The 27,197-nt window shown below is 44.7% G+C and overlaps 2 protein-coding genes across 10 annotated transcripts in view; both read right to left on the reverse strand.

The window, feature by feature from the left end:
* Cdan1 (codanin 1) overlaps nucleotides 1-11,757 on the reverse strand; it is a 14,888-nt gene extending 3,131 nt beyond the window's left edge. Inside the window, exons 1-26 of one of the 3 annotated variants that reach the window (XM_021155975.2) lie at nucleotides 11,648-11,757; nucleotides 10,938-11,428; nucleotides 10,523-10,726; nucleotides 10,155-10,324; nucleotides 9,912-10,025; nucleotides 9,754-9,832; nucleotides 8,270-8,390; nucleotides 7,995-8,104; nucleotides 7,517-7,606; nucleotides 6,923-6,998; nucleotides 6,227-6,432; nucleotides 5,815-5,935; nucleotides 5,557-5,703; nucleotides 5,231-5,397; nucleotides 4,817-4,904; nucleotides 4,523-4,612; nucleotides 4,303-4,357; nucleotides 3,987-4,120; nucleotides 3,787-3,890; nucleotides 3,399-3,557; nucleotides 2,830-2,893; nucleotides 2,577-2,655; nucleotides 2,249-2,397; nucleotides 721-828; nucleotides 573-636; nucleotides 262-443 (exon numbers count right to left, since the gene is read on the reverse strand). In XM_021155975.2, coding sequence (XP_021011634.1) covers nucleotides 262-443; nucleotides 573-636; nucleotides 721-828; nucleotides 2,249-2,397; nucleotides 2,577-2,655; nucleotides 2,830-2,893; nucleotides 3,399-3,557; nucleotides 3,787-3,890; nucleotides 3,987-4,120; nucleotides 4,303-4,357; nucleotides 4,523-4,612; nucleotides 4,817-4,904; nucleotides 5,231-5,397; nucleotides 5,557-5,703; nucleotides 5,815-5,935; nucleotides 6,227-6,432; nucleotides 6,923-6,998; nucleotides 7,517-7,606; nucleotides 7,995-8,104; nucleotides 8,270-8,390; nucleotides 9,754-9,832; nucleotides 9,912-10,025; nucleotides 10,155-10,324; nucleotides 10,523-10,726; nucleotides 10,938-11,428; nucleotides 11,648-11,737 — 3,462 coding nt within the window. In that variant the 5' untranslated portion in view covers nucleotides 11,738-11,757. Of the gene's footprint in view, nucleotides 1-261; nucleotides 444-572; nucleotides 637-720; nucleotides 829-2,248; nucleotides 2,398-2,576; nucleotides 2,656-2,829; nucleotides 2,894-3,398; nucleotides 3,558-3,786; nucleotides 3,891-3,986; nucleotides 4,121-4,302; nucleotides 4,358-4,522; nucleotides 4,613-4,816; nucleotides 4,905-5,230; nucleotides 5,398-5,556; nucleotides 5,704-5,814; nucleotides 5,936-6,226; nucleotides 6,433-6,922; nucleotides 6,999-7,516; nucleotides 7,607-7,994; nucleotides 8,105-8,269; nucleotides 8,391-9,753; nucleotides 9,833-9,911; nucleotides 10,026-10,154; nucleotides 10,325-10,522; nucleotides 10,730-10,937; nucleotides 11,429-11,647 lie in introns of those variants that run through there. The other 2 variants (XM_021155974.2, XM_029470509.1) reach the window with 2 other exon arrangements.
* Nucleotides 11,758-16,583: 4,826 nt separating this feature from the next.
* Ttbk2 (tau tubulin kinase 2) overlaps nucleotides 16,584-27,197 on the reverse strand; it is a 121,126-nt gene continuing 110,512 nt past the window's right edge. For all 7 annotated transcript variants that reach the window (XM_021155969.2, XM_021155967.2, XM_029470485.1 and 4 more), the window contains 2 exons: nucleotides 25,392-26,656; nucleotides 16,584-20,476 (listed from right to left, as the gene is read on the reverse strand). In XM_021155969.2, the coding sequence (XP_021011628.1) occupies nucleotides 20,014-20,476; nucleotides 25,392-26,656 (1,728 nt within the window). In that variant the 3' untranslated portion in view covers nucleotides 16,584-20,013. The remainder of the gene's footprint in view (nucleotides 20,477-25,391; nucleotides 26,657-27,197) is intronic.

Consider the following 27,197-nt stretch of genomic DNA (forward strand, 5'->3'; position numbering starts at 1 on the left):
AAAAAAAAAAAAAAGACCAACATGGACTACAGATTGAGATCCTATTTGAAAATCCACATGCATGTGCCTAGAGTGATGGCTCAGAGGTTGAGAGTTGCTTGTTGCTCAGCAAATCAATTCTCAGTACCGACATGGTAGCTCATAGCCACCCTCGTTTTAGGGGATCCAACATGGTGCACATTCATGCAGACAAAACATTTATATACATAAATCTAACTACTCCCCCACCCACCCACCCACCAGCAAAAACTACTGACTTACCTCTCTTGGCCTAGTATCTGCCAGAAGCCCTACATTTCTTGGGCTAAGTAGAAGCTGTAATGGAACTGGCCCCTGGAAGTCATCCTTCCACAAGGAAAGCAGCATATGTAGAAGCCTTCGAGCATGTCCTCGCTCCAGCCTGTGCTGTGTTGGGGGCCCCAAGATGGGGATCTGGTCTGCAACTACAGGGAAGAGAAGGTAAGTTTTGGAGGCAGAAGAGCACATCCTATGCTCCTAACCCTGCTTGCACCCAACCTTGGGGTTTGGGGAATGTAGCATGAGGGACCTGGTGGAAGAGGAACCATACATACCTAGAAGGGAAGCCAACTCTACAGAGCACTTGGCCAGATGCTGCTCGGCAGTTGGGCACAGGAACTATGGGGGGAAAGGAGACATGGGCGTCATTCTTACTGCTCTGAGGATTGGTCCTGAGCCAATGTGGCTCTTCCCACATCTCACCTGGCGGCATCGCAGTGACTGGCCCATCTGGTTTAGGAGCTGTTCCAGATGCTCTGGGGAAACTCCCTCCTCAGGGTCCCGAGGCCCGGCCGCCAGGGAGAGCACATCCTGTAGAGAGCAGTGATGAAACTTCATGCTAGAATGCCAGAAACTTGGTTTGGGATGGGAACCAGCCAATGGAGAGAGGCAGAAGGAAAACAGAGCCCAAGGGAGTGAAGCAACTGGGTCAAGGTGTTCTTATGGCTGAGGCTCAGGCATTAACAGCACAGCTAAGATAAGCAATTATATGGACAATCCAGAGGGAAGTAGATGTAGTGGTAAGCCTGTAGACTGTGTGCTGCCACAGAACTCAAAAGATGAAACTCACTGAGATAAAACTACATAACCAATTCCCAGAGGGTGCCTTAAAATGCTTAGGGAAAATGGCCTATCTAGAGTCTGAATACTCCTCTTTGATGCTCCTGAGACCTCAAACTAGAAATCCTCTGCATATTGAGAAGCAGTCTAGCTTGATACCTTTTTCTCTCCTTCCTATAGTTCCCATCTATGGGCATTGCTTTCTAGTCTCTATTTCTTTATTATAAGACCACTACTTTGTTTGGAGCAGGGCCAGATACTATTTTAGCTCTTGGGAGTCACAAGGCCTAAATATTGCTCCAACTATTCATCCTTGCTTTGGTAGCACAAAAACAGCCACAGATTGATCCATAAATAAATAAATGGATCAATAAAACTTCATGTATAAAAACAAACAGCAGCCTCATTTTGGAACATGGCTGTTTGCTGAGTCCTGTTCTATAAAATTAGTCTCTTTCTCTTTCTAGACACCAAGTGCTAATATGTAGAGTTCAAACTATCTACTTTTATAAGTTATTTTAAGAAAGTCTGGTTTAAGTTGCCCAGACTGGCCTGTGATCCTCCTGCCTCAGCCTCCAGAATAACTGGGAATCCAGGCCTGCACCCAATCAAGGCCCAGCTTTTATTTATTTTTAATCACATTAGAACTTATGGTCTGTGCTCGTGACCTGGACAAATAGTACAGAAACCATGTCCAGACACTGACTGCCCCTCAAAAACTTCCCCACTATGCAGCTATTTATTCACTACCATGTGTATAGGATGCATTTAGTCAAAAACTTTAGCTCTGGCCTATTGTGGTAACATATACCTTTACCTAGTTCTTGGGAGGCAAAGGCTGGTGGATCTCTGTGAATCTGAGGTCAGCCTGGTATACATAGTTCTAGGCCAGCCAGACCTATATAATGGGACCCTGCCTCAAAACAAACAAACAAACAAACAAACAAAAAACCCCAACCCTTTAGATATAACTTTCTGGATGATTCTAGAACAAAGTACTTAGGAAAACCCTTCAGTTCAGCTCTGTTCTGTGTGATCCCATTCAGTAAGAAAAGAAACAAACCAGCCAGACAACACACAAAGCTTCTATACAAATCCTGAAGCCAATGTGAAAAGAAGCAAGCAGCAGGGAGAGGGAGTGGAAAGCCAAGGGAGTAGGGTAGCTGTGTACTTTTATCTCGGAGATGAGGTGGGAGGGGAGGGGAGCATGGTGCTCACAGGCTCGGGAGCAGCCCCTCCGCTCCACCCGGACAGTTGGCTCAGGACCCTGGGCTCGTAGCATGCGACTCACGGCTGCTTTCACTTCCCTTCTAATCAGCGCTGCCAGGCAGAGGGAAAACAAGAATGGAGTCACTGGAATGTCTCCCTGCAAGGGCTAGTCATGACAACCCACACCTTTCACTGGTTTTAAACAGCTCACCTAATCTCCCACAACTGTTCAATACCCTGCCTGTCCATCTTTAAAAACTTGGTTCAGTCACTCCTTTCCTAGACCTCACCTGTGATGTTGGCTGACAACCAAGAGCAGGCTTTCTCTGTTGCAAGCCCCACAGCAATGTTCTCTGCACTGCTTAGAACCTGTGGCACAGAAGGACTGCTGAGTCAGGGACTTGGGAAGGCAGGTAGTACAGCACTGGATTCTACAGTCCAGAACCCACCCTACAACAGCCTCACACAGATACATGTGTACACATATGTGTACATGCATGCCTGCCTACTGGCCTGCTAGCTGCAGGCTTCCTTCCTACGTACAGCAGCTGGGGTCTCCTCTGGTAACAGTGCTCGAACGGCGGTGGGGCTCTTCCTTTGGCAGAACCTAAGAAAGGACAGGAGGAGGGTCAGTGTCTGAATAGTGTAGACTGAGTCACAAAAGTAAATTCTCAAGTGCAGCAGGCCTATGAATGGAAACTCTAACTCAGAAGGAAGGATTGTCCATTCTCCTGCCCCAGCACATATGCTGTAGGAAGGAGAAACCCACCCAATAGCCTTACATTACAGACTTCCAATTCCATATGTGGACTCCATGCCCAAAGACATAATCCTTCAGAAAAGGGGAACAGAGCAAAACAGGGGAGGAAGGAACAGAAATGGAGCAAATGGAATGTGAAAGAGGAAAAAAGAAAAAAAAAAAGAAAAGAAAAAAGATAGTTAAAATAAATCAAAAGGAAGCTGTGTGTGCTGGCTCATGCCTGTCACCTCAGCACTTGGAGGTGTGAGGTCAACATAGACTACAGAGTGGGACCCAGTCTTAACAAAAAATTGACAAAACCAAGAGGAGAGTTCAGGAAATGAGAAGGCTCAAATAGATTGACAGTTCTTACTCCCGCCCCTGGGTCAATGCTTGGGCCCCATGGGGGCAGAGTTGAGAACACAAGGATTCCAAAAGCTGTGCTGGATCTCCCCCTTCCTGTCCCCGTGCCACCAGCTGCTCCTGAAGAAGTGACTCTGCTTGATGCACCAAATCTGCTACCAGTGTCGCCCTGTAGCAGGGAGAACAAGGTTTGCGGCAGTTAGGAGAGTTACGAGGAAAGGGCTGCAAACGGAAGGACATTTGGTCAGAATGTCCTTCAAAGGATATAAGAAATTTCAGCCTCCCTGCCTCCCACCCACTCCCTCCAGGTGACTTTGCTCAGTTTGACAACAGGTTAAAAGTTTAAAGGGAAAAAAAATGAAGGGGGTCTGAGACTAGGATTCTTACTCCACTCTTACTTGATGTGTTTGACACAGTTTGATCCAATTCTTTCTGCCACAAATTCTACAGTCCTGCGCAGGGAGGGTGGCTGGTTGTGGAAAAAGGCCTCAGCAAGTTGAGCCTGGCAGGAGGTGGAGGCAGGTGTAGTCGTACCATGAGGGCTTCCTTCTGCCTCCCTCACCAGCTGCCTCCCTGTTTCCTGACCCTTTGCCCTCACCTGCAGCCCCTGGCTGGTCTTGAGAGGCAGGGTTCCCAGGCTGGTGGTGGTAGTGGGCGTGATTTTCCTCACAAAGCCTCCACTCCGCCCACTGCTTCCTGAAACCCAGGAAGCAAGCAGTTTCCGGAGCTCTCCTGTAGAGGAGTTGAAGTTCTTAATTCCAAAATTATCTCCCCTTCCTCCCCCAAACATCATGGCCTTTGTGGGGCAAAGAAGATGAAGTACCCAGAGAGCCTAAAGACAGAACAGTATGCTGAGGAGTGAGGTCCTTTTGGGTATCAGGCCATGGGCCATAAGGGGAGACAGAGATGCTTACCAATGTAGGGGCAACAGGTATATAACAGCTGCTGGTCCACAACAGGTACACTGTCCTGGGGGAGAACAGACCAAGGCTGGAAGGGGAAGGCAGGCAGTCTCCCTTCCCTCCCTAATGTGCAGAAATAGAAGTCAAGAAGACGGATCATCTTAAGTCTTCCCTAGCTGGTCTCTTGCTGGGTCCTTATCTATTCAGCTCATTTATCGGGTGTGACACTCACCAAACCATGCTCTGAAGCAGTTGTATTCACCTCAAAGGCATCTACCTGACCATCTTCTAGAAAGAATAAGTCCTCAGGAACCGTAGGTATCTGGTAAGAGAGGAAGGTAGTGAGAACACTACTGGTACTCTAAGATTTGCCATAGTTTCTAAATCTGTTAGGGCCCTGGGTCAAGAAAGTTTCTTCTGAAGCCATAGCAATACCCACCCCTCTCGGAACCTCCCTCTTCTGTTCTAAACCTTCCTCAGACTCTAAAGCTCTGTAGTCTGCCATGGCAGCCATCCATCCTCCTACCTGGAAAAGCCAGCCCAGGACAGCAAGCAGCAGCAGCTTGTTCAGGAAGCACATCTCTCCTTCATTCTCCTTTGATAAGACCAAACTCCTAAAAGGTAAACGGAGGCCGTGAGCAGACTTTGTCTGCCAAGGACAGAAGGCAGTAAACAAAAGTATTACTAGGAAGGGAGTTCTCAAAAGCAGACCTAAATCACACTACTGCTGAGGAGTCCAACAGGATCTCAATGAGACTTGCACTTTATATTCTTCTTGGCTAGGCCATAAGATAAAGGGGAGGACCATGGGAATGAAAGACAATTGTCACAGTTCTGCCTCTCCTGAGGCTGTCATGGCTGTGGAACCACACAGAAACACAGACTTCTAGGCCTACTTTATAAATAGCAAGGCTATGCAAGTAAGTCAAGTTCTACTCACCGATGTAAGTTCAGCAGGTGAGTAAAGACACTCCGGTAATAGTCCAGCAAGGGGACAATGTGGTCAGCAAAAGAGAGGAATTCTACCAGCCAGGGCACAGTGAGCACTGCCCGACGGGCCCACAACCCCTGCTGCAACAGAGCCCGTATATCCAGAACAGGAGGGACCTGGGAAAGCCAGGATTCTGTCAGTGAGCAGGCTCTTAAAAGGGGCTGGCTAATACCCTCTGACCTGCCAGGGTACTAGACTAGCCAAGGAAACCAGTCATCCTCCACATTTCTCTGGTCTACACAACTCTTCCTTACCCAGATCTTTCACATGCTCACCTGGCTCCTGAGGGCCAGAATAGAGTCCTGAAGCTCACGGGTCGGGGGTGGTTCATGTCCCCGGTACGGCAGGAAAGCCACAAAGCCCAGAAATTTAGCCAAAAGTCTAAGACTAAGAAGAACTACAGCAAATTGCCTCCGTTCACCCTGCATGAGGAATCAAGGGAAACAATGTTCTTTGCGTAAATCTTCTGGAACATACACACATCCTTTCCCTCCTAGATCAGACCCCATTACCCACTCATTCTGTTTTCTGACCTGCCAGTCCATGTCTGACTCCCCATCTTCATCACCAGGCTCGTGCTGAGGCAGGCGAAGGCCATTGAGCTCCCGAATCTTTAAACTTAAACTATCCATGAGGTGCTGATTAAAATGGAAGCTTGAGTGGAAAAAAGCAAAAGACAAAACAAAAAAGGCACTGAAATTGGTAAAAAAAGAACCAGCATTTAGAGGAGATGCCCCAGATAACAACTCCTAAGAAGGATGAAGCTAAAGGACAATGACATTACCTACGTGGGCAAAAGAATGAGACAAAAGAGGAACTATAAATGGAAGGAACCAGACATATCCAAACCTGAGGCTCAGGCAAAGGAAAATGGCGTGCCCATTGGGGAGCGCAAATCTTTCTTGGCCTCTGTCTCTCTCCCTGTGAGATACAGAAGCCCCTTACCTGCTGGCACTCATGATGAAATCCCTGAAGAAGCCTTGACAGCCTGGGAATGTGGGGGGTGGGCAGGGCCCTCCGCTGCTCTGAGGGGCTATCAGCCGTTCTTGGAGCTGCCGCAACCGTCCTAGTTTGTCAGCTCCTAGCATATTCAATACATCTGGAGCTTCACCCAGAACAGATCCCCCAGCACCGCCAGGGCTCTGACACATCTGAGATGTCCGAAGGGGCGAGAGAGATGAAAAACCCGTAAGAGAAAAACTAACAAAATACTGAGAGAGTAGGCTTGGGATATATAGCTTGGTGGAGAACACCTGCCCAGCATGAGCAAGACCCTGGGTCTGAAAGAAAGCAATGAGCACTCCAGAGGGTTTGTCTTCTGATTTGGCAGATGAGGAGATAAAAACTGCAAGGCAAGCACTGTTTGCCTCAGGTCACTAGAACAAGGGTTTGAAGATACCCTGACTACTAAGCTCTCTTTGTACCATAGCCAAGTCAAGGAAGGGATGGTGGTGAGAGGCTACAGAAGGGCATGGGGTCCAGAGAAGTCAGAGAACATGTGCCCGCCAAATTTGAACTATCTCCCAAAGAGAAGGCGTTCTTTTAAATTTGTAGCCAGAATCAACTAGGTTGTCTATCTGATCCAGAGTGCCAACCTTTATTTAGCTGCCCACATCTTTTGGCTACCACTGTAGTTCTTACCTGGAGAAGCTGTTTTTGGAAAAGGCGGACAAAGTGGCTGTGGCTGCAGGCTGCTGAAAGTTGACCCATCATGGCTCTGAGGAGAAAGAGACACAGTATAGGAAGGAGACAAGGGATGCATTACGGCTGTTTACCAAAGATGTGAACAACCCCTTTGCCAGAAAGCCCACCCAGGAGAAGGTAAGAAACGTTCATTTCCTTCACCACCAAGATTCCTCCAGACTAGATAGACAGACTCAACCCACCCAGAAATGCCCTCTCAGATCTTCAGACCATGCTCATTGTCAGTGAACATCATTACCAACGTAAGGGAGTAAGGACAGGATACTTGTTTGACAGCCTGGTCATCTACCTATGCAGTTTCATCTATGAGCTCTGTCCCTTCCCAAGCTTCTGCCTTTATAGAACAAGTGAATGGCATCCCTGAGAGTGAGAAGCTAGAAAGGAAATAAATCCCTTTTGATCTAGGGAGGTCGAGTTACCAATAACTGGAGACTGAGGAAGAGCTGGGTGAAGGAGGGAAACCCTTCCCAACCAACACCCTAAATATTCCTGGGTTGCTGCTTACTGTCAGAGCAAGGACAGAGCACCCACCTGATCCTGCTACCCAAGCCCTTCTCAAAATCCCAGCTGGGTTCCTCGTGGTGATCTTCCCACTCTCGAAGTACCTCATAGAACACATCCCTGGAAGATATGGAAGCTTCATCAGTTGACTCCCAGTTGCTTACACCCACTTCCCAGAGCACTTTCCCTTGCCTGGAAGGTTTAAGATAAGCCTGCCCACGGTGCCAGTCTTTAACCCCCATAGCTCTCTACATGATGGTAATGTTACAGACCCAGCAGCAGCACATCACAGGCATCTGTGGACAGGGAAAGCTGACCCTAAGATGGTCTGCTAAGCTCAGGGATTCAAGTCTGTGGACATGAAACAGAATGAAGCCAACAGGCTTTATGATGACTGCCAGCAAAGGGTCTGAAGAGCAGTCACCCACCCCTTTCAGTGCCTAGCTGCTAATTCGAGGAAAGGAGAGAATTGTTTATGCCCTCCTCATCAGGGCCCTTTTCTTTTCACCTCTGTTTTTTAAAAGTATGAAAGGCTCGATCACTGGAGAAGTTGGCACGATTGTCAGTTTCTGGCTGGAAGGAGACAGCTTGAGCAGAGGGTGGTATCACGAGGGAGACCTAAAACATGGCAACAACATTAGGAAACAAGACCTGTTGGATCACGTTTACAAAATTTTACTCCTTATTCTTGCCCAGTCTGCCCACCTGACAGCACCATGGAAACTGTCTGAATCTGCAGACCATCTAGGCTACTCAGTGAGGCTACCTAGCGAGGGTAACTACCTTGGCAACACTGCCTTCATAAGCAGCCCGAAGGCGGCCCTGCAGAGCAGGTGAGAAGCACAGCAGCCGCTCATTCTCAGCCAGCAGCTTTAAGGTCCCTTTATCCAGGTAGGAGAGAACCCTGCAAAGAGAGGGCACACATGACTGAGACCGGCACACAGGCTGCAGATAGAAAGGACATCTGAGGCATAAGACAGGTGTTTAAGCCTAGGTATGTATGGCAAGGCCATGGCTAACAATCAAGACAATGAAGGTAAAGGGTGAAGGAAGACATGAGACTTCATGAAGCTGAGAGCAAGACAGTAGGATAGAACATTCACCATGAACATTAAGGTCAGCTGCCATGTGTTGTTGCCGCTATTATTTTTTTTTTTCTTGTGGCATACAGGGCTCTCTATATTATGAGCAAGCACTCCAGTGATCCATATACTTCGACCCTTTTGTATATATTATTTGGGACTACAGCTCAATATTTTTCTTTTTTTTTTTTTTTTTAATATTTTTATTACATATTTTCCTCAATTACGTTTCCAATGCTATCCCAAAAGTCCCCCATAGCGCCCCCCACTTCCCTACCCACCCATTCCCATTCTTTTGGCCCTGGCATTCCCCTATATTGGGGCATATAAAGTTTGCAAGTCCAATGGGCCTCTCTTTCCATTGATGGCTGACTAGGCCATCTTTCGATACATATGCAGCTAGAGACAAGAGCTCCGGGGTTCTGGTTAGTACATCATGTTGTTCCAACAATAGGGTTGCAGATCCCTTTAGCTCCTTGGGTACTTTCTCTAGCTTCTCCATTGGGAGCCCTGTGATACATCCAATAGCTGACTGTGAACATCCACTCCTGTGTTTGCTAGGCCCCAGCATCGTCTCACAAGAGACAGTTATATTTGGGTCCTTTCAGCAAAATCTTGCTAGTGTATGCAATGGTGTCAGCGTTTAGAAGTTGATTATGGGATGGATCCCTGGATACGGCAGTCTCTAAATGGTCCATCCTTTCAATATTTTTCAAAGGCTGGCCTTGAATTTTCTGCAGCCTGGGCAGGTCTTTAAACTTGCAATCCTTGCTTAGCACCAAACCCAGCTATTTATTTTTCTAGAGGATAAATTCATAGCCTTGATACAAAATTAAATGATACAGATGGGCCAAGAGTGGTAGTGCATACCTTCATTTCCAGAACTTGAGACGTGCAGGCTGGCAAATCTATGCAGGCTTAAGGCCAGCTTGTTATACTTAGGGGATTCTAGGCCAGCAAGGGCTACATAGTATCACCCTGACTCAAAAAATACAAAAAAACTAAACCAAACCAAAAAAAAAAAAAAAAAAAACGAAAACCCAACCACAATCTCCTCCCCCTCAACAAAAGGTTACAGGTGGAAGGTCTAGAGCAACTGTATCAATTAAGCAAAGGCATACGCATCCTACAGGGCTAGAAACAGACAGATAATAAGACTCAAATGTCTCAGCTAGAAAAACTCACTGAAACTGATGCTCCAAAACCTGCACTGCAAAGAAGACGCAATCATGGATGCTCCGAAACAGGGGAGTGTCCAGAGGATCTAGGTCAATAACAAACCGTTAGTTAAGAACTGTTCCACCTGCAAACATCATTTCTCAAAATGAGACTTGCTTACTGACCTAGGGCACCCTGACTTGATTCCAGGTCACTCTCCTTGGTGGCCACCATTCTCCGGGCAGTAAGGAGCTGAAGGACGAAGAAAAGCTCCAAGAAAAGGTTTGGTACTAGGTTCTCTGTTTATAAAGAGAAATGCCATACCATCGCGCACCACTGACAAGCAGGCCAAGGCTCTGCGCCTCCTCGACTCTCTTACTCTGTAGTTTGCAAGCATATTCACCGCAGCCCCCTTTGCGCTCACTCACCAGAAATGCAGGAGGAGTAGATAAGGGCTACCAGCTCCAGGCGCTGTCGAGAAGACACTCTGGCCGGGTCGGCCGGCTCTGCGGTGAGGTTTCCTGTCCTGCTGGGAACCGGAGATCCCGATTCTGGGATGGGAGAGGCTGGGGTAGGTGACTGCTGGAGCTGCTTGGTGCTATGTGAACAGGAGAGATGTCATGATTAATCAGCCTGGCTTTACCAGCGACATTCACATTCAGGTTCTGCCAGAGAAGACACCAACAGCCCAAGAAGCAAACCCAGAATCCCGAAGGGAGAAATCAAGTTCAGGAAAAATCCCTGCAAGTCCCGCATAAGGAGGAAGCTGACATCCCAGGTGGCGGCAAAGCCATACCGCGCCTTCCTGAGCATCTCCCGCTCCTCTTGCAGACTTCTGCACCCTGGGGGAAGGCCAAGGCCCCAAGGGCTAGTGTCCAGGGTTGAGGGTTGGGAACTGGGGACACAGCTGATTGGGGGTGAGGTGAAGCAGGTCTTGGGCTTGGACAGTGACCGCTCTTCGCTCACCGGAGTTGGGTTGATCCTTCGAGAAGGCTTCGTTCTGCTGAGAGTAGTCACAGTTTTTTGTTTTGTTTTGTTTTGTTTTCCAAATTTCTATCTTCAAGCATCATTCCATCCATAACAGTTGGGCCCCTTTTAAAACCTCCCCCATTGTGGTTTCTTCACCCTCAACCCTCTAACCATCGCGCTCTCTACTTTGGGACACCCAGCTCGGCTTTAGCGAACATCTTGCAATAAGGACCGATTCTCACCCTGCAGAGCCCGGAGGAACGGTGCCTACGGGAGGGAACTCCTCCAAGTTGCTGAGGTTTGGCGGATCAGAGAGCGACAGTCTGGGGCTGCCAGGGCTGCCTGAGCCCTTAGGCTTCCGGCCTCCGGCCCAAGGCGGGCTCTCGCCACTCGCCCCCTCCTCCGGGGCCCCGGAGCCCCGACCGCCTCGTTCGCGGGATGGCCCCGGTCCCGGACCCCGCCTGCGGCCCGCGCGGCGGGCCAGAGGTGCCTCGGCGGCGGCGCTGAGGGGCTCGGCTGCAGGGAAAAGCTGGCTGCGCGCCCCACGGCCACCCCGTGCCGGGGCCCCCTGCCTCGCTGGCAAGGCTGCCGAGGCGCCTGGGGTCTTGGCGGGGGTTGAGGGGCCCTGCGGGAGGACCCGGCTGCTCTGCTCCCTCAGGAAGTTCAGCAGGAACGGCACGAATTCCTTCCGCAGAGGCCGAAGTGCGCTCAGAGCGGCCACCTCGGAGCTATCCTGAGGAAGAAGCAGAGGTCGCGGGGCGAGAGCGTCAGCTGACAGCGCGGGCCCCCAGCGGCTGAGGCCGCAGGGTGGGCGGCCCGGCAGCGGCGCGCAGAGGAGCGAGCGCCCTTGGCGCGGGCCGTCAGCCAGGGCAGGTTGGGAGAAGGGACTGAAGCATCATCCCCCGCGGGAAGCACATTCCAGGCAGGCTTGAGGGCGTGTCCGCACTGTTACCTCCGAACTCGGGGTGCTGCGCGCGATCCACCGCACGGCGGCTGCGACCGGCACCTCTCCGCGCAGCAGCGACTCTAAAACGGCCGCCATCCCTGTACAGGCGCTCTGAGGCTACTGCGCAGGCGCACACGCGCCACGGGCGGCCGGGAGGGGCGGAGCCGGCGACCGGGGCGACCGTTGGACGACGGGGCGGGTCCTTGCGGGGTGGGGCTCTGGCGGCCCGGGAAGATCTGCCCAGCCAGCCAGGCCTGCAGAGCGGCGAGGCGCCCTTCTCTGACTTCCTGGCCCCTGGAGCAATGTGACAAGATGAACTGCCTGAGGAGACCCGGGTCCGAAAGAGGGGCCAGACAGGAAAAGTGACCAACTCTAAGAGACCAGCCTATGAGACCAGACACCTGTCATAAGCACAGCCTTAGACCATCGACTGTAGAGCTTTTTGAGTCACTCCCTCCTCAACCAAAATAAAGTGAGTAACCTTATGTTTTGGCCTTTTTGTTTTTTTCTGAGACATGATTTCTCTGTATAGCCTGGTCACTCTGTAGACCAGGCTGACTTCGACCTCATAGATTATCTTGTCTTTGCTTCCGGAGTGCTGGGATTAAAGGGGTGCGCCCGGCCTACTTAGCTCCCCACCCCATCCCCTCTTTTACTCAAAGGCTGACTTTTTACCATTGGCCAACCTTTTCATCAACTGACAATTGAGGACAGAGTTCATGCTGAGGCATCTTATAAATCATCAAATGTCCATCAGACTTGTATTGAAGAGTTTCCATCAGGAGAATATCTCAACTTCTTTGACTTGAGAGGTCAGGATTCATGATTAGCTTCTGGAAGAGTATGGCTTTCCTAGACACACTCGCCCCGACCCCCTCCACACACACACTGGCTGGTTGACCCTCTGGCTACACCTCCTGTCAGGTCCCTTATTTTGAAAAATATGATAGGCTTTCGGATGATACTCCTTAGTAAAAGGAAAGGAAAAAAATCAAGATATAGGATCTAGTTGAACAGTTTCCTCCAAAACAAAGTAGCAGTGTATTGGCCCTGTGTTCCTCTCATTCAAAGGAAGACCACTTGGTGATAGGCAGTAGATGGAGCAGGAATGCCTCTAGCATGCATACCAGGGATGTCTGCCAAGGAGAAGAAAAGGGAGTTTTGAAAACTTAATTCTGTGCTGGGTTTAGTGGATGCTTGCAATCCCAGTGCTTGGCAGGCAGAGACAGAAGAGTATCAGTTTCAAAGTCAGCTTGAACACACACCGTCAGACCCCTGAACCCTGGTGTTCACCTAGCTTTAAGTTAGCCAAAATGGCCTTCTCTTGGTTGTCTGACACTTCTGGTGTGCTGAATCTGTAACACTTTAGTAGTTTAGGAAATATTTTTCACTTTTTGAAATCCAAACCATCACACAAATAGCACTAAAGTTTGCATGCGGACTGAATGTTTTATTACTAGATTATAAAAATAAAATACAAAATAATTTTAAAACAGAACTTAAAACACTGTACAAAGCTTTAATATGGTACAAATGAGAAAATTAAATAAATAATTACACTTTTATGTACAGATGGCCTATACAAAAGCACTGCATGTTTTTCAATACTCTATGCCCATGGTTGCCTGAGCAAAAACACATAAAGGGAAGATGCTCGAAGGAGAAAGGATACAATGTAACACAATGAAAAGAACTTCAAAGAGCAATTTCGCATCTCATTAAGAGGAGGACAGCAGAACATTGACTTACTGAACAAAAGAAGTTCAGTAAGAGAATTCGGGATGTGACTAAGTTTGATAACATTTGCCAATAATAATTTATGAACTTATTATATCTAATACAAAATGAGATGTGCCTCCTTTTCTGAAAAGCTTGGAATCTGTAAATAAATGATCTGATGAAATAGATGCCATTTAGGGAAGGTGTCAAAGGAGAATGAGAACTGTGCATCAGGGAACAGCAAAGTGGCTCAAGCCCAGGCCATCAGATCTGTCTACTCATCCAATCCAACAATCCAATCTCTTTTACCTAAGATTTTGTTCTGCCTTTCCCCTCCTCCCTATTTTGAGACAGGGTCTCATAGAGCCCAAGCTAGCTTCAAACTCATTACGCAGCTCATTATGTATGACCTTCAACTCCTGTTCCTGCCCTTACCTCCTCAGTGTTGAGATATAGGCATATACCACCAAAGTCTAGGAAATCCAATCCAATGTCAAAGTCCTGAGTGGCCCAGTGCTACATTTCCTTTGTCTTCTTTAAAAGAAGATCTATTTCCTATATTTTAATTTCTTAATTATCTTAGAGAACTAATTTCATTGATTTATAGTTTAATAAAACTGTTTTAGCCAGGCATGGTGGCTCACACCTTTTATTTCAGCACTCTGGAGGCAGAGGCAGGCAGGTCTGGAGTTTAAAGCCAGCCTAATCTACAGAGCAAGTTCCAGCTCAGGGCTACACTGAAAAACTCCCATCTCAAAAAATCAAACCAAACCAAACTGTTTTGAATAAAGTCTTAAGGTTTCTTCTCAGCAAACTCCCTAAAATAATAAATCACAGCCCAAATTCTGTATAGCCTTGTGTACTACTGTAAGTGAGCAAAAAACACCTGGCACATTCCAACTTTGATACAAGTGTTTTCAATTATGTTTTATGGGAGTTTTAAAAAGTATCATATGGCAAGAATAGTCTACATAAAAACTTGGTGTAGGTGAATAATCATGTATACGGTACAAAATAATTTCAAATTATCAAGAGATAAATCTATTCCACTGTTAATGTAAAATAATGTTATTAGCAAACTCTGTAATTCTATTAGTCTCAGAGATCTGCCTCATTCATACTGTTGTTGGTCTAGAAATTCTGGTTGAAGGTACCAGGAGATGTGGTCGGCATCACCTTGAGCCTACAGTGTAGATACTATCACCTCCAATTAGAGAAGGCAGAAACTTGTTACATTGTAAGGGCAATGAAAGGACTTTTTAAAACCAAGGATTAAGCCCAGTATAGGAAATCATCTCATCACCTTGAACTTGCCTTAGCTGTCATGTTTATTAGTACTTCTATAGGAGCAAATACTGAAATCATGACTGAGTAAATCTTTGCTATTTAGCATCTTGAGATATTGTGAAACCAAGAGATGAATTTGTCACTAATTTTCTGATGTAAATCCTCTCCCAAGAGGAAGAACTTACCTGAAAACATATATATATTACCCATATTCTCCTCTAAGTGAATAGGGGTTCTTCTTGTTTCATACTTGGGAGTTACCTAGGAATTTTCCACTTCCTGCAGTTCTGGAAAGCAATGCTACATAACAAATCCTTAAGGTTCCAAGATTGTGTAAAATTTCTGGAGAAATGGCCAAAATAAGGCAAATACCCAATAATATGAGGAGTTTCTACTTTACTTACACATTCTCAGAGTGCACACTCAAGTTTTGTAAAGTTTTGGTGAGGTTAGGAAGTGGGGCATGTTTACCAGACACCTCCCACTGACTGAGTTATGGAACTGCCTCTAGTTTCCTTCTATGAGTTAAGGTCTAATATACATCACTGTGGCTTCTGAGTTGGGACTATAAGTACTGTTAGCATGTAAGGATCATCAAAGTTGTTACATGCTGTAATCCTATAATGCATTTGGATTAAAACATAAATAGCTATTCTGAAAATATGTTGTCTATAGAACCAAATTAAAGAAATTTAAGCAGTATAGTTGGTTACAAATGTCCTGTTACCTCAGAGACAGAGGTGTTGGTTACAAATGTCTATTACCTCAGTGACAGAGGTGCTAGATGACCTCCCCCCAGAAACAATATTCAAAAGCCATAAATAGGCACAATGTAAAACAGTGAATGCAAACCATGAACATGACAGAAGTAATTCTTAAAGACATGCCATGACAGATACAAACAAATGAGAGCTGTGCACTCAACATATAATATATACATACATGTATGAAAACTTAAAAAAATAATTAAAAAAATAATGTTTTTGTTTTTGTTTTTTGGGAGAGAATCCCACACTACAGCCCATGTGGACTTGAAATCACTATGAAGCAGAGGTTGGCTTCAGACTCTCTTCCATCTTCCCACCTCAGTCCCTCAAGTATTGGTTAGAAACATTAGCCCATCACACCTAGCTAACAAGTTTTAAAATATGAGAAACTTTGATCTCCAAGGCTAAATCTAGATTATCTATAAGTATATTTTAAGATAACATTTTCAAGATGCATTTTTTTCCTAAAGCCACTAAATTGTGGATCCTGTTTCTCCTATCACCAATTCCTAATGTTAGATTAGAAATGTAAAATTTTCTGCCCTTGAGGAAAAGGCACCTGTTTGTCAAGGTTATTGGGTGTAGAAAATCTCATTACTTAGGCTAGCTATGCGGTCTAAGTTTATAAAACATGCAGCAATGTACACCTTTTCTTTTGTACAATGGATGCAATCACAGAAACAGGAGCCTAAGAATCTGTGACTGAGAGGGAGTCTCTGGTACTTGCTGCAGCCCCTCAAGTTCCCGCAGTGTCCAGGAGTAAAATGAAACACCCCATCAGTATACAGCTTCAGTGTGCTGGAGCTGCTGGAGCAAATAATGTGCAGTGGATAATGAGGACAGGAGTCTTTGACCGTTTGTTACTTTTTTTTTAGGCCTTGATTAACTTGTTGCAACTTTTACCAAAGACATTCATTGCAAAGCATGCAACTAAAGAACTAAAGGTGGCTGTGCTCCTGTTTGCAAGGCCAGCTTGTATGCAGAGCTGGAGAGAAGTGCCTAGATTTTTTTTTTTTTTGGTGGTTTTTTTTGTTTTTTGTTTTTGTTTTTTTTGTTTGTTTGTTTTTGTTATTTATTTATTTATTTATTTATTTAGGTTTTTCGAGACAGGATTTCTCTGTGTAGCCCTGGCTATCCTGGAACTCACTTTTGTAGACCAGGCTGGCCTCTAACTCAGAAATCCACCTGCCTCTGCCTCCCGAGTGCTGGGATTAAAGGCGTGCGCCACCACGCCCGGCTCGCCTAGAAGTTTTAAGATCTCTATCTTAATGCTGAATCAGATAGGATACAATTCCCTCCTGTTTTCACTATCCATTGAAGTCCAGCTATCTTTAGGATGTGCAAGATTACAAGGTATGATTTTAATATTTCAAGCAATTCACAAAGCCTACGGGTCAGTAGTATAATTTGGGGGCAACATTACCTAAAATTAGGAACTAAGTGTTCATTCTTTGCTCCACTGAAATAAGCACAGGACCGGCCTGAGTTAGTAACCTGTGTAGATAGAAGCCAGGAGGTACTTGTCTCCCAAAAGATAATTTCTGTCACACCCTACTTCTATTATGGCTACAGTCATGTTCTTTACCTTATTTGGATGATTTGTGACTGAAATATGGAACATGCCCAATCAATAAAAACCTCAAGATAAAGAACTGAAAATCCAAACCAAACCGAAAGCTTGATTCTCTAGATCATACTCCTGAGCGAAGAGCTGGCTTAAGGCTGCCAACTTTTATTTTTAACCTGAAAGAAATGTAACATCTAAAAGTACAAACTATGTTTTTTAATCTTTTGTTTCTTTAAGACAGGGTTTCTCTCTGTGGCCCCGGCTGTGCTGGAACTCACTCTGTAGACCAGGCTGGCCTCGAACTCAGAAATCCACTTGCCTCTGCCTCCAGAGTGTATGCCATCACACCCGGTTCTACTTTTTCATCTCTGTATCAGGACAGCACTTAATCATAAATGTAACTACTGATACATACGATATAATTAATTAGTCCATTTCCTTTTCTTCAGAGCAGAAACATCTTTGGTTGGTTCTTTTCCCTACATACAAAATAAAACATTCTCACATAATGAGGCGTTTTGTCTCTGGATTTTGATGAGTTTGTGAACGGCATGCAGAAAAGGAGGCAACACACTGAAAGACAGACAGAAAGCATCCCTGTCAGCATGACTGCCAGCAGAGAAATTCACAAAGAAAAAGGCTGGGCCCTGTTAGCTTTCCCAGTTACTATTAGCACATGTTTGACTAGAGAGGACAGCGAGAAAGCCGGCTACTTTTAGCATCATTTAACTAATGTAACAAAGAATTTTAGTTACCCTACATCCCATCCCCACTTCCCTTCAAAAAAGTGACATGGAAGAGGCAACTTTCAGGAAATGTTTTAAAAAACATTTGATGTCAGCAACATAATTATAATGCCCATCTATCCACTCTAATCATATGGACAGAACTATGTGGCTAACATGAGTAATCTTTGAGCCTGTATTACAAGCGTATCTTGTTAAAATCTTCCCCTATTAAAATACTTTTTAAGTGAATATTAAGTACCTTACACCTTGGCTTGGTAACAACTGCCAGCTGCTTCAGTGTGCACCCGGAAGGCAGGACTACTCTTAGGGACCACATGCCAAGAACATGTGTTCAGAAAATGAAGACAGGCAATGCCCAAGTGTACATGAGGCACACAATAGAAAAGGAATTTTATCATCTATAATCTTGAAATTACAAATGCAGAATGAGAAAAAATGGATTTATATAAGCATATGTCTCTTCTATATTTATAAATATTTATATAATTTACCATGAAAGACATGCAAGCAGTACTGCAGTAACTGTTATACAATATAATACATAAGGATCAGTCTCCAGTATTACAGCTGTAATAGATAAACGACAAATGCACCTTACCTACTGCACTGCTCTCAAGTGCCTGAACCTGGAAAGAAATTAAGATTCCACACTATGCCCCATTTCTCATGGGAGACCTTATGTCTCAGTGTAGTGTCCCAAGTTTGGAAACACTCAACACAGAACAAGCTAAGTTAGTGTAGTGCCCGGGCAGCTGGGATGCACCCCTGGAACACGCTCACTTAGTGAAGAAACACATCTCCTTTCCCACCCCACTCCTGAAACTCAACAGTTACAGGTTGGCAGCAATACAAAGTCAAAAAGTAGATGTTTGTTAGAAGGCAGATTTCAACAGCAGGCAGATCAATTTCCCTGACCTCAATAAGGTTTTTATACACCCATAGAGCATCAAATAGTCCACTTAAAAAGTCTGGTATCTTTAATTTGCCTGATTTCTGCTAGTAAGAGAGTAAGATTAGAACAAATAGATCATCCTTACAGCTTTATAAACTGAAATTTAGATGTCAACAGCAGCTATAAACAAGAGCTCAGGACTGAATTTCTTCCCCTTGGACTGTGCTGGACTGACGCTTCCTATGCAGAGGCACGGACTCCTCACGTGCTTCCTATCTGCCGTAGCTAGTTATACTTACGTCGTCTTATAAATGTGGAAGTCAGGCTAAGAAGCCCAAGCATTAAACAACACAAGAACCAGGTAATAAAAACATTGAAAGAAAACTATTTAGTCTAAATTTATTTCCCAGATATTCATTCCTTATTGGCTAAATGTATAAAATACAAAATCTGATTGTAAGCCTCAGTAACATATTTTCTTTCTAAAGCTCTAAAAGTATAAGCCACATTCTAAAGTGTTACTCTTCCCTAGATCACCCTGAAGGCTGACACTAGAAAGAACCCAGGGAAGCTGTCTCCTCCGCAGGCTCCTGAGAGGAGGAAGTGCAGTCAGGGAAAGCCATTGTCCCGCTCTCTGTCCCTCTCCAGACACACTTGCCCCAAATAGCTCTAGCTAGACATTTCTTTCATTTTTGAGATAAAAATATAGGAGTTAAGAATAAGAACTGTTGCTCAAAAGAAAATAGCAAGGTTTGACTAAATAAAGGTAATTGGATTATCCTGTGCTGATGAAAACACACATTAGGGTGTATTGTTAAAAATAAGAGGTAAAAACATTAACTTTAAAAAATGTAAAATCCAGGGAAGATACTAGGAATGAATGGAAAGAAAGGTGTAGATTCACTAAATAAACACACAAACCAAATATACCCAGGTAATGGTTTCCTGGCAACAGGCTTCTTATATTTGAATGTCTGCGCAATGACTCTCCAAGGTTAGGAAGTTTTAAATAAAAATATCAAACAATTTTGCTATATACTTTTTGAGTAGAAGATTAACAAATTAGGCAAAATCACCTAAAATCCCATTCTATTTCCTATCCTCAATTTTCTGTTTCAAAGGCAGCTATAAACAAGAGCTCAGGCCTGAGTTTCTTCCCCTTGGACACTGCTGGACTGACGCTTCCTGTGCAGAGGCACGGACTCCTGATGTGCTTCTACCTGCCCTAGCTAGTTATACTTACGTCTTCTTATAAAGAACTGATCATGTTACTTTCTTTTGTAAGAGAAGATCAACACTGATTGTTTGAAACAGACAGTACAGGGACACACATGCATCAGGTCTAGGAGGAAGATCTCACGTCTTTCCCAGAGATGTAGCCTGCTTACTTCCTATCTGCTGAGTTTACTGGCTGGCTTACTCTTCCCTGGGGGAGTTTTAGAGCTGGTTGAGTGGTGGTGGAGGCTGCCAGATCCTTTTGGGCCATTCTTGCTGGGTTTGCAATGCTCCTGTTGGCAGGACCTCCTGGAGGACGATGATCCTGAGTGGCTAGGGGGTGACTTGCTTCTCCCCAGATGTGGGGAAGAACTCCTCTGGTCATGGTGGGGCCGTCCAGTCCTAGATGGTGAGGAACTAGATGTTCGAGGCAAGGATGAGCTTCGAGGAGAGGCACTGGGACTCCTTCGAGGTACAACTGGACTCTTGGGTGGTGTTTTTGGATTGTGAGGAGATCCTGGGCTCTTGCATTGGGTAGTACTCCGGGATTTCTGAGATCCATTTTGAAGAATTTGGGCCAGGCGAGAGAAAAGGTCTGAGTCAGAGTTACTACTCCCTAGAACTTTATATCTGCGCAGCCTTAAAAGAATAGAGAAGAATTAATTTTTTGGAAACAGGATATCAAAAATTCATTTTAAGTGTGCCTAAAAAAAATATCACAGTATCCCAAATCATGATATGTATGAAGTATGTCAATACCAAAAAACGCACTAGAAGTACACTGAGTTGCTCCTTCCCACACGCTGGGTTTGACACCTGCTGTGTCTGTTTGGCCTTTGGTTAATGTTTGTTTCCTTTGACAAGGTCTTCCTGTGCAGCCCACACTGGCCATCAAGAACTCCGTATGTAACCCAGGCCAGGCCTGCCTCAGCTTCCCAGGTATTGGGATTATAAGTATGTATAATCTCCCAGCTTTCTATCCTTCCTGGCCAAAGACACCTTGTTTGTGTGTTTTTAAAAAATTCCAATAGAGGCCACGAGGATGGCTCAGTGGGTAAAGGCTCTTGAAACGATAGCCTAGTGACTTGAATTTGATCCCTGGATCCCATGTAAACATGGAATGAGAGAACCAGTTCCACAAGGTTGTCCCCCCACCTCCACATGCACACCATGCATACCCCCATCATACAATACGCTTTCATCCCTCCTCTCTCTCTTTAAAGATAAAACTTTAAAATCTGTAAATATATAGTTCTGCTATATAGTCAGGTTGACTAGTCATTCTTCTGCTTCAGAGCCACCATGTCTAGCAGTAGTCAAGGTTTTGTTGTTGTTTCTTTTAAATAGTTTTCTGAGACAGGCTCTCACTGTGTAGCTTAGATCATCTGGAACTTACTGTGTAGGTCATTATTGCCTTGAAGTTGTGATTGTTCTGCGTCAGTTTCCCAAGTATTGGCATCAGAGTATGCCACCACACCTGGCTTTATAATCAGTTTATATAGTAGTATGGGTTGTCTCTGGACCACCTTCATTAGTTTAATCAAGCACATGGAACTTTAATCTGACGATGGTGTTTAAAGGTAGAGTCTTTGGGAAGTGATCAGATTAGGTAAGATCATTAGGGTGGAGCCTCTATGTTAAATTCTGGTGGCTTTGGAAGTAAAGGGAAGGAGACTGGCATGCGCTGAGATGCACAAGGTGCTCAAGCCACCATGTGTAGTGACTGAAGTGAAGGAGGCACTTGCATGGCCTTGTGCCATGCTACTTGGAATTCCCATCGTTATAAATTAGCTTGTCTCTAGTAAATGACTGTAAGAACAATAAGCTGACTAATATGTAAAATTTTAAATAAAGAATGTGTGTTATGAACTTTTTCTTTATACCAGGAACCTACCCCACCTAGAAAACAACTGCACTAGAAGAGTCAAATGTAATTATTTATAAATTTGAAGTACATTAAAGGCTTGCAACCCACACAGGAAAACTTGGACATAAACTGCAGTTAGTTTTGGTCAGTTTCAGATTTTAGCAAGGCAGTTGTTACTCATCTCGACCTTCAGCCCCATGGCAGTCAACTCTGTACTAGCCTCTAAAGCCATCTGTAGCATCTGTACACAGTGTACAGGAACCAGGGTAGGCAAACCAACGAACCCCCCCCCCCCCGCCCCCAATCCTTAGGCTGTAAACAGGCTGGGGACGAAGAGTACAGTGCTTCTCCCTAAAGACCAGAGTTACTTCTCAGTACTCGCACTGGGCAACTCGTGACCACGTGGACCTCCAGCTACAGGACATCCAACTCTCTTCTAGCCTCCAAGGGCACCTGCACACAGGCGTACATGCCACACTCACTCCCCCAACTGAAGATAAAAATAAATAAACTTTTTGGGAAAAAAGTTTGTTTGGAGACTATACTCTCATTGCTTTGTTTGTCAACAAAGGCCCCGTTCATCTGAGAACAGCCACAAGTAAGGCCAACATATCTGCTGAGGACAACAGCAGGCACGGTGTCAACAGGCTGATGCCCATGAGCTTGGATTTTTCTGAATAATAAATTCTCAGTAAAAATAGTACGTTGTTACAACTTGTATCACTTCAAACTGGGGAGGATAATTTTCTTAGATGCCTTGGGAGTATTCAACATTCATTATATTTTTATGAGATAAAGAAATAAGCTAACCTGTATACAAAGCTGAATAGAAAAATGACCAGTGCCGGGCGGTGGTGGCGCACGCCTTTAATCCCAGCACTTGGGAGGCAGGCGGATTTCTGAGTTTGAGGCCAGCCTGGTCTACAGAGTGAGTTCCAGGACAGCCAGGGCTACACAGAGAAACCCTGTCTCGAAAAACCAAACAAAACAAAAACCAAAAAGCAAAGAAAAGAAAAACAACCAATAACAAAAGCTACAAATTTACATTCTACTCTAGTACTCTTCCACTAAACTCCACATTTCTTCTGAGTAAGGAGGTTAATGTATAATCTTGCTCATTCTGTAAATTCAAATGGTGATAATACAACCATCGTCTTGCTAATGCTAAGAATTCTGCAAGTGCTGACTCTTGTATTAACCAGATCAACTATTAAGGAACTGCCTGATGATACAAACAGAAAGTGATAGGATGGGGCATTTCAGAGACTGGTACATTTTTATTTAACTTAGTGTTTTGTTTTTTTAATTAAAGGCAGGTTCATTGGGAAGCTGGTCTTGGAAGAGTTCACTGGCCCCAAGGACTGAGTTCAGGGGAGTTGACACGGGGAGGAGTGGGGTGAGGAGAAATGGTGGTGGGTGCTCCGTGCTCTTGCAGAGAGAAGAGGAAGAAGAGGAGGGAGGAGGTATTGATTGATTTAGGAGATCAATCATTAATGCTAACTTCATAGATAATTGTCCCACTGGCTGAAATGACTCCTTTTACTCTAGAGCTCTTCATTGCAGCTTCTCACAGTAGATGGAGTGGGTGGCTATTCTCACATCTCTGGCCATTATTGCACACCCCCTTTTCTGTGACTGAAGTGACTTCTAGGGGGTATAAAGACTTGGTATATTCTCATCCTGCCATTACTTTTTCTCTTTCCCCTTTAGGGAGCTAAATATGAAAGACTGGGTAGGACAGTCTGGAGAGATGGCTCAGTGGCTAAGAGTGCTTTGCCTACAAGTTTGATGATTAAATTCAGTCCCCAGGACCTACATGGTGGAAGAAAAGAAGCAATTCCCTCAAGCTGACTTCTGGCTGCTACACAAGCACACTGGTGTGCACACACACACAATTCTTAAAAAGCACATGTGAGTAGTGAGAAAAAGCAGAAAATGGTAAGGTAGGAAAACTGATATCGAGTCTGAATCACAGAAAGATAAAAGACTAAAGAAGAGGGTAAGGGGACCAGCAAGTGGATGGATGTAGGCACTACAGGAGCTGCAGAAGGAAGAGAAAGTAATAATACCTAAGAACAGCTGGAAACTGCCCAAATGTGATGAAGGACAAGACCCCACATCAGCAGCTCAATGACCTCCACGCAGGATGGCTGCAAAGTGACCCAATCAAACTAAGACACACAAACTGTCCAAAGAGCCCTGAGAACAGCCGGAAAGACACAACTTGTCATATACAAGGAGAATATTTTTTTTCTCAGAAGTTCTGGAGGTCAAAGGCAGTGGGTTAAAGACTAAGATTTTAAAGCTCTTAGAATCCCATGTTGAGAAAAAGTCCCCTTCAAAAATGAGGGAGAAATAAAAGATAGTATGAGGTAGAAGCTGAGCTAGGGACATGGCAGTGTGGTGAGAGGTAGATATGTACTTAGCAGGCTTGATGCCCTGGGCTCAATCCCTGCAGCTCACAACCACTTACATGACCTCTAGACCTTCTGTCTACAGTGCTAGCTGCAGTTACTGCAGACTGAAACCAGAGGACACCAAACAGGAACTAAAGAGTTGAATAAAGTAAAGAGATAAATACAGTCAGTTCTAAAGGTGATTATTCTCACAGCTATTTATAATTTTTATAAAACATTCAATTAAAGTTGAGTGGGATTGTTTTAGTTCAAGGCCAGTTTGAGCACATAAAATGAAGATGTAATCTTGTGACTTGAATAAGTACAAGGAATAAGGAGGTGACTTAAAGGAACACAGTGGTATGTCCCTGTTATTACACTCCAAAAACCCAATTAGAATGCTAGAACTTCAGGACTGTCTACTCTATGTTGACCACAATGAAAACAGGCACAACTACACAATAGGAAAAATAAAGGAATTTAAGGCTTCACCATACACGCACAAATCAGATAGACAGAAAAAAGGACCAAGACACAATAAACAAAGAACAAAATGATTTAAGTTGGGGCCAGCAAGATAGTTCATCAGGAAAGGAGCTTTTCAGTCTGAGGCCTGAGCTGGCTCCCTGAGGGCCCAGAAGATGAGAACCTATTCCCACAAGCTGCTCTCTGACTTCTGGACCTACAAAGGCATGCACACAAATATAAATAAACAGATGATGGAAAGCCTCTGTATAGAAAACACCAAAATGACAGAAGTCCCCTTCTTCCCAACTACCTTTAGAAAAAAGGAAATTTTGGTAGACACTTAAAATGAATGACCCTAAAGATGTTCTGCTAAGTAAAACAGCCAGCTCCAACAGAACAAACACTATATGATTCTACTTACATGAGGTGTTTATAATGATCAAAGCCATAAATTAAATTGAGTTTTGCTGGGTGGGGGCCTAGAAATGGAAGTTTGTTGTCTAATGTTTCAGTTTTATATGATGAAGGGGGCCCTAAAATACACAGTGCTGAATATGCATAGCAAAATTAACATGGTTAATACCACTGAAAAGGACACTTAACATGAGTAAGATGGTAAATTTCATGTTGTTTTATTTTGCCTCAGTGGAAACAAAATGCATTGTCCTCAGTAAATCTATACTGTGCCCTAATGGTGTACTGTGGAAGGAACAGAAGAAAACAAGTTCAAAAGAAGGAACTGCGACCACTGCTGTCATATGTATGGTAAAGCAATATGGTGAAACACCCTTACACACTACACACATGGGAAGCACGAAGTTACCTGGCTTCTACTCCAGGCCTGACTGGTGGCTTTCCTGGTGGTGGCCGAGGCAAGAACTGAGGTGAAGCGGAGCCATTAATTTGATCTGTGCTGACCCAGGATACTGGCCTTGGAATCTTGCTCTTTCTAGCCTGGGAGATGATGGGTGACAGAAAGCTATCTTCAACTGATCTACTCAGGTGGGAATCTGCTGCCAGTCTAGAAAAGGGAGCGAAGACTTCCTCCTCAGAAAAGGGAACTGGAGCAGCGGCTAGTTTCTCCTCTATCAGCTTATCAGAGGCACTTGAGAGGTCCCCCAGGAAAGACTTGAACTGCCTTTTTTCTACTAGAAGTTTGACTATTTCTGGCTGATAGGCTTTCTTCTGTAGAAGCTTTTCTTTTGCAGAAACTGCAGAGGATGATTCAAAAGTTGAGTCTATTTCTTGTGCTAAAACAGGGATCCGGCTGTGCCTGGTCACAAAGGATGACCGAAGCATGTCCTTCCGAGTAGGAGGCCCATGCTCATTCTCTGAGACACAATGATAGAGCTCTCCATTTCTAGGGACAACTTTCTCTCTCTTACCCTCTTGGTGCAAAAAAGCAGAGAGGTCTCCCTGCTGCCCTGGCAAGCTTTCACTCTGAATACCATCATCTTTAAATAGCTTATTTTTCTGCATTGCTGCCATCTGGCCTATCTGCCCTTCAGCATGTGGGTCAATGGCTTGAGGAGAAATTTCTGAAGTTCCAACTGCCAAAAGCTTCATTATCTCATGGGTTTTGTCCTGATTTGGTACCACACTAAAGTTCTTTGACACATCCTGAGGTTCTGTGGTAGCTAACTGATCCCTCTCTGCAGTCACTAAATCTCCTGGGAGAGAGATTTCAATACAGTGCTGCCCTTTACTTAACTTCTCATCTTCATTATCTGAGCCCAGAAGAAGGCTTTTCTCTTCTGTTTCTCCAGGGAGATGTTCAAATTCTTTCACAGCTAATCTATTATGGTCAGGAGGGTCTTTTGGTCCCAAGTCTTGAGATGTGTCACCATCTCTCATGTTGGGTAACATGTCATGACCAGTGTGATCTATCTGAAGTCCCAAATCCACTCTGCTTCCTCCGCTAGCTAGTTCACCCTCTGTCACAACCAAGCCGGAGAAGTTCTCCCTTGGAGAGTACAGTTCTACAGTGGGCTCCAAGGGCTGAAGATCTTTCTTCTCTGGTTGTGGGCCATAGTGAAAGCTTCCTGAAGTTGACTGTGTTGATGCCACAGAAGGTCTAGGAATTGTAATCTGTAGAAGCAGGGGGAAAAATATAAAAATTCCAATTATATGGTTATCAATCATATGCATGGCTTGAGATGTAATACTTCAGATTTCAATGTATAAGAGCAGCAAAAATGAGCCGGCGCATCCCTTTAATTCCAGCACTTGGAAGGCAGAGGCAGATAGATCTCTTGAGTTCGAACCCAGCCTACTCTACAGAGTGAGTTCCAGGACAGCCAGGGCTACACAAAGAAACCCCATCTTGAAAAAAAAAAAAAAAAACCAGCAAAAATGTTTACCAGGTTTTTTTTAACTCATACTAAATGAGCACTTATGAATAAAAATGAAGGAACTCATGATCCCCTCAAAGGACCTGCATAGAACAAACCATTCCCCTGGAGGTTCCTCTGCTTGTTCTCACAGTATACTCTATGCATCAGAAGACTGATTTAAAAAGACTGCATAGTCCAGACTCCCTTACAAATGATGTCCCATGCTAAATTAAATTCCATTATCTTTACAATAAAGTAGTTTTACATGAGTATAATTTAGAATCTTTTTTTTTTTT

Source organism: Mus caroli, chromosome 2, assembly GCF_900094665.2.
Source record: "Mus caroli chromosome 2, CAROLI_EIJ_v1.1, whole genome shotgun sequence".
Lineage (NCBI taxonomy): Eukaryota > Metazoa > Chordata > Mammalia > Rodentia > Muridae > Mus > Mus caroli.